General features: G+C 38.8%; 1 protein-coding gene across 2 annotated transcripts; it reads right to left on the minus strand.

Moving 5' to 3' along the window:
- Window positions 1-3,036: 3,036 nt before the first annotated feature.
- On the minus strand, window positions 3,037-12,097 carry ZNF770 (zinc finger protein 770). Of its 2 annotated transcripts, none has more exons than XM_026093949.2 (2): window positions 11,779-12,097; window positions 3,037-7,052 (listed from the first exon to the last, which is right to left on the minus strand). In XM_026093949.2, exon 2 carries the CDS (start codon window positions 6,908-6,910, stop codon window positions 4,775-4,777), a length of 2,136 nt encoding a protein of 711 aa, XP_025949734.1. In that variant the 5' UTR covers window positions 6,911-7,052; window positions 11,779-12,097; the 3' UTR covers window positions 3,037-4,774. The 2 variants fall into 2 exon arrangements, with proteins under 2 accessions (XP_025949734.1, XP_025949735.1); XM_026093950.2 differs by having other exon boundaries at window positions 9,014-12,097.
- Window positions 12,098-12,465: the final 368 nt, after the last annotated feature.

Here is a 12,465-nt window from a genome sequence, read left to right on the forward strand (position 1 = left end):
CATCCTCATGCACTGTCCCTCATACCACTCTTTCAAGTGTATGCTCTCAAACTCTCCACTCCCTCAACCCCATATATAGACCTCAGACCTCTTTCACATACATACCTCTCAAGACAGACATCCCCCATACATAACCCTCTAATTCTATTTAAAAGCCCCACTCACATTCTTCACACCAGACTCTGCCTCATTATCCATACGGCCCCACAGCTTTCGTTCCGCACACTCCACAGCAGAGAGAGAACCATGGTGTTTTTTGGCACTGGTGTTTTGCATGCCATGGCAGCACACATGCAACGAACAACTCCATGACACTCCATAATCACGTATGGATATCACAGATCCATACAAATTAGAATGAGGTACTATGGAAGGATTCCAGTGAATAGGAAAAAAATGAAAAGCAGCATATATAGATTAGAAGTCAGGTGCTTAGCAGAATCAAGTCCTGCATTACCAGACTCAGGAAGCAGAAGAGAACTGGAATAGCAGAGTACGTAAGTTAAACACATTCAGAGATTTGTGGTAACTCAGAGACATAATGACACTGTGATGTTAGAACAGCGCGTTTCTGAACAAGGAAATCACCAACTGTACGTGATTTTCTTGGCTCAAGACATTGATTAATCCTTCACTTTCATGAACTCTGAAGATTCACTTTTTAATATTAAAAAATATGAACAGAAGCTATTTAAAAGCTGCTTGACAAACTAGTCATTATATGAAGAAATACAATTAATATGCTCAACCTGGAAAAAATGTGTGTGATAGCATAAATAAGTCACCTCTATAATTTCAATTTTTCTTTATAATCACTGCCTCTCAGATGCATCGCATCAAACCATAAAACCAAGCTATTAAATTAAAACTTGCACTTTAAAAATCCACAACCCTTGTGCTCCAAACATGAACACTGACCTCTTCATTTATTTAGGAGATTAAGACATTTTGAATATTATCACAAGGGGCCATTAGAAGAACCAGATCTGCAATCTTTATTGATTTAAGAGTCATCCAGCTATACTTAGGTAAATATTATTCAAGTAAGCTACTGTTGCAAGATTATGACTTTCAGAGGTTTACATTTATGCTACAAGGCAACCAGGAAAGCTAAGCATAGATCCAATAAGTCTTGTTATCTTCGTGCCTATTTAGCTTTTCTTGTTGGCTCTAAGCATAATAGTGAGAACTGATCAAAGGCAAGTAAGAAACCAAACACTCGGTGAGATGCAGCTATAAAAATGGTGAAACAGTTTTCCCCTGTTTTATGATGGCTTTTATTTTTTTCTGTTTAGGCTTTTTCCTATACATACATATTGTGCAAATATTTTTTGTCTTTCTGCAAACATTGCAAAGTTAGCACAGCAACCATGTAAAATCATATGCATGTTTTAGAGTTACCCATAACCACATTTCCTAGGCAGAAAATGGGTTACATGATCAGTTGGTACTGTAATTCCAATGAATCTAGTATTGCATCCTTTATTTGCCATTTTTTTTAAAATCCCTTTTACCTTTTTCCTGGTTGTTTTAACATATTTGATCTTTCTTTAGCAACACACAGAACTTCCTCAAAGCGGAATCCATACAGTTTGCTAAGTTCCCCTGAGGAAGCTCAGTATTAACATGGGAGGACCCACTGTGTTTTTTTCCTGTTTATAATACGCTTTCGTTCTGCATATCATATTAAAAAAAAAATCCACTACTTCAGAGAATAGCTGAGTTTGGGAGGGACCTCTGGAGATCATCTAGTCCAACTCCCCTGCTCAAGCAGGGTCACCTGGAGCAGGTTGCCCAGGACCCTGTCCAGATGGCTTTTGAGTATCTCCAAGGATGGAGACTCCACAATGTCTCTGGGCAACCTGTTCCAGTGCTCAGTCACCCTCTCTGTAAAAAAAACAAACAAACAAAAAACCCCCCCCCAAAAAACCCCGTTTCTTAGATTCAAATGGAACTTCCTGTGTTTCAGTTTGTGCCCCTTGACGCTCATCCTATCACTGGGCACCACTGAAAGAAGTCTGGCCCCATCCTCTTTACACCCTCCTTTCAGATATTTATACACATTGACAAGCTGCCCCCCAGGCCTTCTCTTCTCCAGGCTAAACAGTACCAGCTCTCTCAGCGCCTCTTCATATGAGAGATGTTCATCACTCTATAGCCCTTCACTGAACTCGCTCCAGTAGCTTCATGTCTGTCTCCTACTGGGGAGCCCAGAACTAGACCCAGCACTCCAGTTGTGTCTCACCAGGGTTGAGTAGAGGGGAAGGATCACGTCCCTCAACCTGCTGGCAATGCTCTTCCTAATGCAGCCTGGGACACTGTTGGCCACCTTTGCCACGAGGGCACTTCACTACTATCAGATTGTTACTATTAGCCCTCAGCTCTTTCTAACAAAAAAACAACCAATGTCTGTGTCACTAAAGGTACCTCAAACACTAATGGCTTGAAGTTGCCTTGAAGCATTATGGAAAATGACTAACATACTACTGAACAACATAAAGTGTAATTTAAGTATTGTTAACATTAGGAAATTCACATTAGCTCAAATTCTCAAAGGTACTTGGAGAATTTTACTATGATTTCAAGAGGCAGGATTTGAACCTTGGATTTTTTCCACTAAACCTTAGAATGCTTTTCACCCCTTTTTAGCTGGTTTACTACTATAATTCTCCAAGAATCATGAATTTATACTAGCACAAAGTTTTGTACAGGAGCAAAGAGTCAGATAAACAAAATTACCCTTCCTGCTCTTCTGAAATCCCATAGAGCCCCATGGAGCTGTTGTTTCCAAATAAGTCAGAGAGTAATACTTCCCACATATGTCCATTCATCCCTCAGAAGTGACCCCTTAAGAAAGAAAGGATCTTATCTCTTTAAACATATTTATATTTTATTTTTATAGCAAAAAATTGGAAACAAAATCTATTTGTTCTAACATGCAAAGTGTTAGTTTGACAACTAGTCTTCAACTCTCCTGCATATTGAATGCTATGCAGTTTCAAAACTGTACTTTGCACATAAAGTGTACAATAAAAGTACAATATAAATAAAATAGTTTATTACAAGTATTTTAAGAGAGCTCTACAATACACCTTCAAAACATTATTTATACAGTATTCTGTCTTTCAATATGAAACAATTCACATAGGGAGAAAAAAATCTCAATGTATAAGCTATAGTCAGGATACTGAATTAGCCTGTCATACAAAGATCATAGTAACTACAGACTGTTTCCAAGTATTTTTCCTGGTTTTAATCTCTCTGAAAATGGAAAAGAATCACATGTAGGAAAATAAAATAAAAAAATCCCTTCACCTGTCACTTCATTTATACCGAATACTATAGAGCTTATGCCACAACAAGACCTAGATAAATCACTTCAAAAATTAAAAAGTCCAAAATACTTAAATAAATATGGATCTATTTAAATAGTGAAAAGAATGCCATGTATCTTACACTTATGTTAATTTAGACATAGAATTAAAAACTTTGTGTTTTAACGATTCAAAAGTTGCACAACAGTGGAAAACATACTAAAAGGTATTTTTTTCACAGGAAAAAAACAAAATTCTTACTCAAAATGAATAAAGTTCCATTAAATTTATAGCTTTCGCCAGCCCCGTAGGTACAATAGGCAAAGCTCTCTGCTTACCAGAAAGTAAGTATACCTACAGATTCTCTTAATGCAAACTGGAACTAATTTGAACTAAATGTCATTTTCAGTTTCTTTTATTTAATGTAACGAGAACATGACTTCCTGACAAAGCTGTGTATCATAGTTATTATCACATCTTAGAAAATGTTTCTGTAACTGGTGAAGTATGTACGCTAGAAGGAGGGCAGACTGGTACTCTGTGAACAGACAGTAAATGTATGCAATAATATTAATGTTAATTTCTTGTCCTCTTGCAGCAAAATATTTCAGTAGTCTGTTAACTGGCCAAAAAGCTAGAAAAGGCAAGAACTATATTAAGGAGCAGAAATAATGAAGTGGTGAAAGGGACGAACTGATCATAAACCTTAGTACTTCAGTACTCATACTGTATCATAAATAACGAAAATTACCTAATTGCTCATCCATAGATTTCCAAGCACATTACAGAGCAGTAAACATTTTTCTCTATTAACTGTTCTATATTGCTACATAAACAATTTTTCTCATTAGACTTTCTGCTTCCTCAATTTTTTCTTTTTTGAATCTTCTCTGTCTAAAAATAACCATCAGTTTTTAAAAAAGCATGAACTAAACAAAGCAAGTGTTCTTTGTTTGCAACATATAGGAAGGCAGAAGAATGTAAAAGGGCCATTTTTCTGTTTACCGGGAATTACCGTTTTATCTTTACTTTTTGATAGGTATCATTGGACAGCATACTGCCATAAAATCCTAGATGGGAAGAGATATAACTTAAAATACCTGACTCAGGGAGCACTGCAGATTGCTGCAACACTAATAATGCAGTAACAATGTGCATTTATAAATTCACCTGAAAGAAAAGAAATGCAAAATGCTTTTTTGTTCCACGTTTTTTTGTTTTTACCATATTCTCAGACACATCACAAAATTATATCAAGTGGACAGTTTTGTGGACAGTTTTGAAGACAGTAAATGAACTTTTCATCAGGTCATCTCTTATGTTACAGAGATAATCCCTTTCAGGCAATTGTTCAGTCAACAGAAGCCTTTTACTAATTATGTAACCAAAATTTTTCATATATAACTTAATGGGACACCATCCATTTTTGATGAAAAAAAATTTCTCTGGGGGTTGTTCTCCTACTCCACTGAACTGATTTTTAAGCTCTTTTTAAAGTGAGTAAGGTGATGCCTTTTCAAATGTGGGGCCTGTCTAAAATTTTTACCACAAACAGAACATTCAAATGGCTTCTGCCCAGCATGCATTAGGTAATGTCTTTCAAGCTTAGAAGGTGATTTAAAAGTTTTAAAGCAAACACTGCATTGATATAATTTCTTAATAACTTTACTTTTTTCTGTACCTTCGGAAAAATCATAACAATGACTGTAACAGCTTTGCTCTGTTTCTAATGATTTACTACACAAATACGGCTGTGTGCTTCTACTGCTGGTATCAAGAACAAAGTCTGCAGACTCAGTTTCAACTTTGATTTCAGGTGCTTGGTTTGACTGAATCAGCTCAAAATCTTGAAAGCCAGATGCCTGTGAAGGTCTTTGAGAATAACTCACAGGCTGAGAAGACTTAAATTCAATGTGATCTCCCTGATGATTGAAAAGTTTGTTCAGATTTTCAAATTTCACCTGGCAAACGGGGCTTTTACAGGGTCTCTTTTCAGTATGGGTGAGCTGATGTCGTTTTAAGTGAGCTGACTGTCTAAACGTCTTCCCACAAACATTACAGCCAAAGGGCTTCTGTCCCGTGTGTATAAGATAATGTCTTTGAAGTTTGGATGAAGAAGGAAAGATTTTTTCACATCTGTCACATTTACACTCTTTGTGTCTGTTATGTACATTTTTAGTAGGAGTTGAAAAAGCACAGTGAAGTATTTCTGGATTATCAAAGAAACCATCATGTGATGAACCATAAAAAGTGTCACCTTTATTACGCACTGAATCATCGATGTTTAATATTCTTTCACCAGTGAGCATACCTTTTAAATTAATTCCTAATTCGTGAGGTTGTAGGTACTCCTGCCAAGGTAACGGCAAAGGGACTGCTCTTCTTTTCTTATTACTAATCGCCTTGTGCATGGCAAGCTTGCTATGGCAATCCTTTAAAGGCTTAGTAGAAGCATTCTGATCAGAACGCTGATCTCTAGCTGCAATTGGGTCACGACTTTTCAAGTGACTTGATTTAATTCTTCTTCTGTCAGGCAGAGAAGAATTTGATGCCTTTTCTCCAGCACGCTTCAGCTTCATCAAAATTTTATTTTTCATACTGACTTTGCGGCTGCATGCTGTTGGACCATTATTTGAACTTTTGTCATCTCTCACATAAAAACATTTGTGCAAATTTAGAACCTGTTCTGTTTCAAAACACTGCTCACATACTGGGCACTGATAGGGTACAATATAAATAGAGTGAGCATCATGCGGGTCGTTCTCTTGGGACTCATAAGTATCAGCATCCTCAAAACTATCCCTCTTTCCTTCCAATGAGTTTTGTGGTCTGGAATATTTAGGATTCTTTGCTTTGTATATAATATTGGGGTAAGTCTTATTTCTGGCATGGAGCTGTTTGTGCTTCATAAGTTTGCTCTGTATTTTAAACCCCTTCTGACAAAAACAACACTGAAAAGGCCTTTCTTCTGTGTGCGTGAGCTGATGGATTTTTAAGTGTGTTGACTGTCTGAAAGATTTACCACATGAAGAACACTTAAATGGTTTCTGGCCAGTGTGAATAAGAAAGTGTCTTTGTAGCTTAGATCTTGATGGAAATGTCTTGTTACATGATTCACAAGCATGAGTTTTCTTTCGCCTTCTGGTACTACGTAGATGATCTGCCTTTGGGCACTGATGCAGCATCCACCTCTCTTCAGTTGTAAAAGATTTCCGGCACACAGAACATTGAAATATGCCACAAAAGACCTTATCTTGCTTTGAATCCACAGACTTTGCTGCTTGCTTGATATCATTCTGGTAATTTTCATTATGGAGCTGCTGATGTTTAAAGAAAGTGATCAAGTTTTTGAAGTTTCTGTGACAGATGATACATTTAAAAGGCAGGTTGTGGGTTAACTGATGCCTGTCCAGATGGACTAGCTGCCTGAATGTTTTATGGCATACATGACATTCAAATGGCTTTTGACCAGTATGTATCAGATAATGCCTAGCTAATTTTGATGGAGTTTCAAACTGTTTATAGCAAATGTCACAAATATACGGTCTTTTCCTGGGTATCCTGTTAGCTGTTACACACTGCTGAACTTTTAACATTTTTTAAGAACAATCACCCCTTGCCTATTGTTAATGTATTCAGATGAGTATTTCAAGTGAAATCATCAATTCCACACTAAGATGGAAGGCTGTAGAAGCAGCAGACTTTCTTAGAAGAGATGCTCTTAAATCCCCCAGGTTCCTAAAATAAGAAAGAGAGTATTAATTTAGCCTACATTAATACATAATTGCCTAAGTTTGTCTCTCTTTCTAAGAGACCAAAAACATCTGAATTAGAATACATTTAATTTAGCTTAAAATACTTCTTAGTAACAGCATAATCACTCATTATGTTACATGATATGGCAAACCTGGACATTTTCCAGAAGGAATATCTGTAATGCAGATATTTTTTTAATCCTGCATGTTAGTTCCAAAGCATATAAACTTCAGCTACATTCTGATACTTACATTATTTACAAATTAAGCATATTCTTTAAAAACACACTTATTGTAATGTACTTTTCCCCCTGCAACAGTAATTCTAATACCAGATGAAATATTTATGAAGATGAGAGAAAGAGAACAGAACTAGAAATTCTTGGACATCACAAAGAAAAATGGTGTGTTTGTGAGAAGTGAAAATTAACAATAGACTGAAACTAAACACAAGGAGTTACTATTCACATTTCTGTATCTTATCAACTATATCCAGAAGAAACAGTAGTGTAATAATTTTTGCTTTTATCTCACAATGCCAAATACCAGAACCAGTCAGAGTAACAGACAGTAACCATTAACTATCACCAGAATGAAGATGGCCACCATCTTTAAAGTAAGGAGCACATGGTAGGTTCACTGTATCACAACTGAGCTAGAATATCTGAGCTGTGGTACCCAGCAATGTGTATACTCTCAAGTCATCACAAATATAAAATAATAAAATCATATAAAATAATGGGGTTATTTTAAATCATCATAATGAATGCAATCTCAATACTGCAAAGTCATGAAACAGTTGGTTTTAAGTTTCCTTGAATTTTCAACAGTCAGAGCACACTTAGGCAAGCTACTGTCTCACAGCTAAGGCATAATGACTTGCCAGCAAGACAAAAAATAATTCTTGATGCTCCCAATTACTTTCAGTTTTATTCAAATACCCACAGCTAAAAAGGACCACGAGCAACCATTTATTCCAAGCTTTCCACTGTAAGGCCAACTCAGATCTAGACAACATCCAAAATGCTCTCAAGAACTTTTGCTGATGGAGGGTTGTTTTGTTTTATTTTGTTTTTTTAAATTGTACTAGGCTTCCTGCTCCAATGCTTTGAAGCTTTTCCTTGTACTCAGCTGAACCTTTTCTTTAACATAAAGGTTTTTTTGTCCTTTACCCTGTGAACATGGAAAACAATTGAAGGATGTTCTCTGTAACAACCCTATGATTTCAAAGTCTCCTTTCAGTCTTTCGTCTCCTCTAGAGTAATTTCAGTTGATCACATTGTTCCTGAATTGCAGCACCTAAAACATTAAGTATTCCAGTCCACAAGAGCAATAAGAATAAAAATACCTCTACATTATTTTCCCTTATTAAAAAAAGGGATGGGGGGAGCAAATTTTAAAATAAGCCTAAGAGTTAGGACTTGTAATAGCTTTTAGATACACAATAAATTATTTCTAACTATAACTTACTAATTATGATTTGATACCACAAGTTGTGTATTCATTCTACATACCAGTGTAATAATAACATTTAAAAAAAAAATCATTTATCCAGTGTCTCTAACAGCCTTACCTCTTGCCAAAGAGTTAATGTCCCTAATTAATAAAAATTCAGAGAGAGATATCTGAAAACAAAAGGTCCACTCTAAGTCATTCCAAAGAATAAAAGCCTGCTACAATTTAATGCAAATTATGTTGAAATTCAACAACATAACATTGACACAATACAAAAGACTGAGGATGTCTGGTGAATCAAGCTTCTTAATGGAAAGAAACCTAGTAAACTGATAGGATCTTTCCGTCTCCAACAGATACGATCTTATACAATTGTTGGCCTTATTAAATAATGTTTGGATGGATACTTTAGATGCAGTTGTCACTGCACTGAGGAATTCTTTAATCTACCCGAATTTACCAGTGCAGTGGAGCAGCTGAGGAAGTTACCTTTCTCTCTCCTGTTCTCTCTTGTGATATAGTTTTACCAGGCACTCAGTTTCAGCCTTCTTTTGGAGATGCACAGACACCACTCTTGGGAGATCCCCTTTTCCTCCCAGTTGCTGTCACATGATGTGAAGGCAGGCAGTTGAGGGTATGTAACACTAAATGCTTTCTAGTCTATCCTAGATCAAAGTTAGAGACAGGGAGTCTGAGGAAAAGAGGATATTTCTCTGCTATGCTGGAACTTCCTTTACAGCTATGGTTCAAGGCAGCCTCCACTAGGAGGGAATGAAAACCTCCTGAGAAAGAAGTACCATAAAATTTCAAGAATTCCAGTAAAGGTACTGTCATACAGATCTAACTTACACATCAGGAAAGAGCTCAAACAGTACAGTGACATACAAAGTAAAAGTCCGAAGTGAGAGACAGCTGTGACATATTATAAAAGGGATTCTATATTTAGCTTATGAATTTATTAAAGATTCTATCTGGTGAATGAGCAAAATGCTCAGTAGTACAAGGTGTCCAAAACAGAGAACTGCTTTTTGCTATGGTCTTCTGCCTGTGAAAGACTGAAGGTTCAGATGAGCTAAACTTATGGGACGCAGGGATAGGAGAATGCAGCTAAGATGGGCGTTACTGTGTGGCCCAAATATATTTTCAAATCCTATTTACTGAGGCCAGATTTCTCCACATCTATTCCAGGGTGATCTGTGCCCTGCATATCTAAGGAATAAACATGCTACTGCTAAAGATCAAATAACAGAAGATAAGCTTGGAATATTCTCTGCTACCAACCTCAGAACTACACAGGCTGGTCCTCATTAGAGTCAGAAAAATGTACTATGTGGTAAGGATTTAGTTTGTGGACTAGGTCCAATTTAATATTAAATTAATACTACTTTTCATCTTGGCTGCAAGGTCATGCAGAAAAATAGGACCAAGAAGTAATGTAAGCCATTGAAGGTCCACGGGGTCCCTCCTAAAACTAGTATTGTTTAATGATTAAATAAAGATGTTTATTTTGCAGGTGACAGCAAGCTGAAACAAGCTGAAAAGCATGATGGAAGAAAAATTCTGAATTCTAATCCTGTCTTTACTGATCAGATTTAAAAAAAAAAAAGCAAGACTTTCTGTTTAGGCAAGGATAGTCAACTGAAAGGGGAACAACTTATCAGGTAATAGCTGTACAGAAAAGACCTGGAGACTAAGCGGAACAGAAGCTTAATATGTCAACAATGTTTGCCATTTTTCACAATAGCATGCCATCAAACCAGGATGTATGAACAGAAACACAGCTTGAATGGCACATAAATCTTCCCTACTACTCAGTACTGCTGAGGACTCAGATGGAATACTCTCTCTGGAGAGTATTCTCTGGAATACTACCCTTCAAATTGGCTCAAGTGTGTGAACTAATTGGAAAGAGACCAGAAAAGGGGATCAAGAATGATCAGAGCTTAAATACACACCGTACAGGAAAAGATTAAAGTAGCTGGGAATGTTTAAGCTAAAGAAGAGGAGACCTGTTAAAAATAAATACATAAAAGCCAGCTCCAAAGGAAAAGGAAGTAAGTTGTTCCCCATGTCATTTATAGTTATGGCAAGAAATGGGTCGAAGTTATTGCACAGAGGATTCAAGCACATTATTTTCTTTACAGTTACAAAGGTTTTCTTAACGAGCATACAAGTAAGTTGTGTAGGGAGACCGTTCAAACTCCAGTACTGGAGATCTTCAAAAAAAGGCTGCACAAACCTCTCAAATTCCCACACACGTACTGTTTCACCCTGCTTTCATGCATGGGAATAAATATGAGATGAACATTCAGACTTGTTTTTCTATGACTCATTAACGTACTAAAACAAACCATTTAAGAATTGAAAATACTGTGTGTTTCCAAATTTGCCAGTGAAGGATTGTTCCAAGTTGTTTTAGTATATCCTTAGACCCTTGAAATACGCCAATGTTTATAGCTTTCCAGACACAAACACAAGAAAATTAATTATAATAATAAACGTGTGAAGTAACACAATGTGCCTCTTGTAACATTAGCTACAAAACAGACAAGTGAAAACCGAGCTGCTGATTTATGAACTACACAGCATGCAACCTTGATAGGAATCTGAGCACGGAGACAAACACAGTGCAGCCCGGATTTCTTCACCAGCTTTCCCTGCCGAACAACAGAGATTACTGCGATGGGAAACAAAGTTGGCCAGAAATGTAATCTCCACCTGTATTTACATCGACAACGAGTATTATTGCCCCTCAAGGCTAACACACCTCCTGCGTCCCTATTTCCCATGCACCTTTCAAAACATTTCACGAAGCAAAAACCAAATAAAAAATACAGGCTAGGAAGCGAACGCGGGGCTAGTTTAAGCACAACAAACCTAAGCACTGTTTAAACAGCCCGAGATGCCTGGGCCTGGCGCTCCGCACCCCAAATTGATAAACCCGGGACGTTTTCCCCCAAAGCGGGCGCAGCTAAGTAGAGTTAAAAACTTAAGAACAATTCACGAGGCGGCTCCTACAGCAAGCAGACAACCCAGGGCGGTTTCCCACAGCGGAGAGCGGCGGCTCTGCCGAGGCCGCCCCGGCCCGGCACCCCGCGGCCCACAGCGAGCTCTGCCCGGGCCGCGCCGCCCGCGCCGGGCCGGGCTGGGCAGGGCAGGGCCCGGCGTCCCGGCCCGACGCACCGCAGGGCGCCCAGCGGCTCTGCCGAAACGCGGCCGCGAGGGAGAGAGGGGTCCGGCAGGACGGGGACAACCTGGAGGAGAAGCAGCCACCGCGCCACCACCTTTCTCATCCCTCTCGAGGTTGCTGCCGCCTAAACTCTTCCCCCCGGATGGCAGCGAGACGCCGGGACTCAGGGAAACCCGGGCCGGAGCTTTCCGTTCCCCCCGCCGCCGCCTCCCGGTGGTCCTGGCTCGGGGGCTTTGCCCCAGTGGGCACAGCGAGCTCTTTCCCCAGGGGCGCGGAGGACTTTGTCAGTTCCGATTTCATTTCTGCCCGGGGAGGGGGTTTCCTTCTCTCTCGATGAGGCATCGGCCAGCCCCTGGCACGTTGTTCCCTGCAGCTGGAGCGTGTTTTATTCTTTAGTCGCTTAGAAGCAGATGGTCGTTTCCCTGTGTTTGTGGGGTCTTCTACTAAAACATATTGAAGGAATTAAAACTGCTCGGTAATAAATGGACCAGAAAACTAAACCTCGTGGCCTAGAACGCTGCGAAGAGACACTTTTTTTTTTCTTTTTTTGAAAGTCTAACAAAGATCTTACATAACGGCAAACAAAAGCAGTAGTTTTGCAGAGCTTTGCTTCTCTCCTGTCGTAGAGATGGGTTGAGCAAAAGCAGGAGTTCGTAAACCAAAGACCGTTGCTGGAGCAGCCGTGCAATGAAGGCTGTGCTGGTGCACGGGGAGTGTGCCACCCGCCTGTGGTGGCCGCATCCTGCCTGCG

Source organism: Dromaius novaehollandiae, chromosome 5 (assembly GCF_036370855.1).
Source record: "Dromaius novaehollandiae isolate bDroNov1 chromosome 5, bDroNov1.hap1, whole genome shotgun sequence".
NCBI lineage: Eukaryota > Metazoa > Chordata > Aves > Casuariiformes > Dromaiidae > Dromaius > Dromaius novaehollandiae.

What these genes read in the sequence shown, in the direction of transcription:
- ZNF770 (XM_026093949.2), bottom strand. Translation starts at nt 6,910, where the DNA reads ATGTTAAAAGTTCAGCAGTGTGTAACAGCTAACAGGATACCCAGGAAA.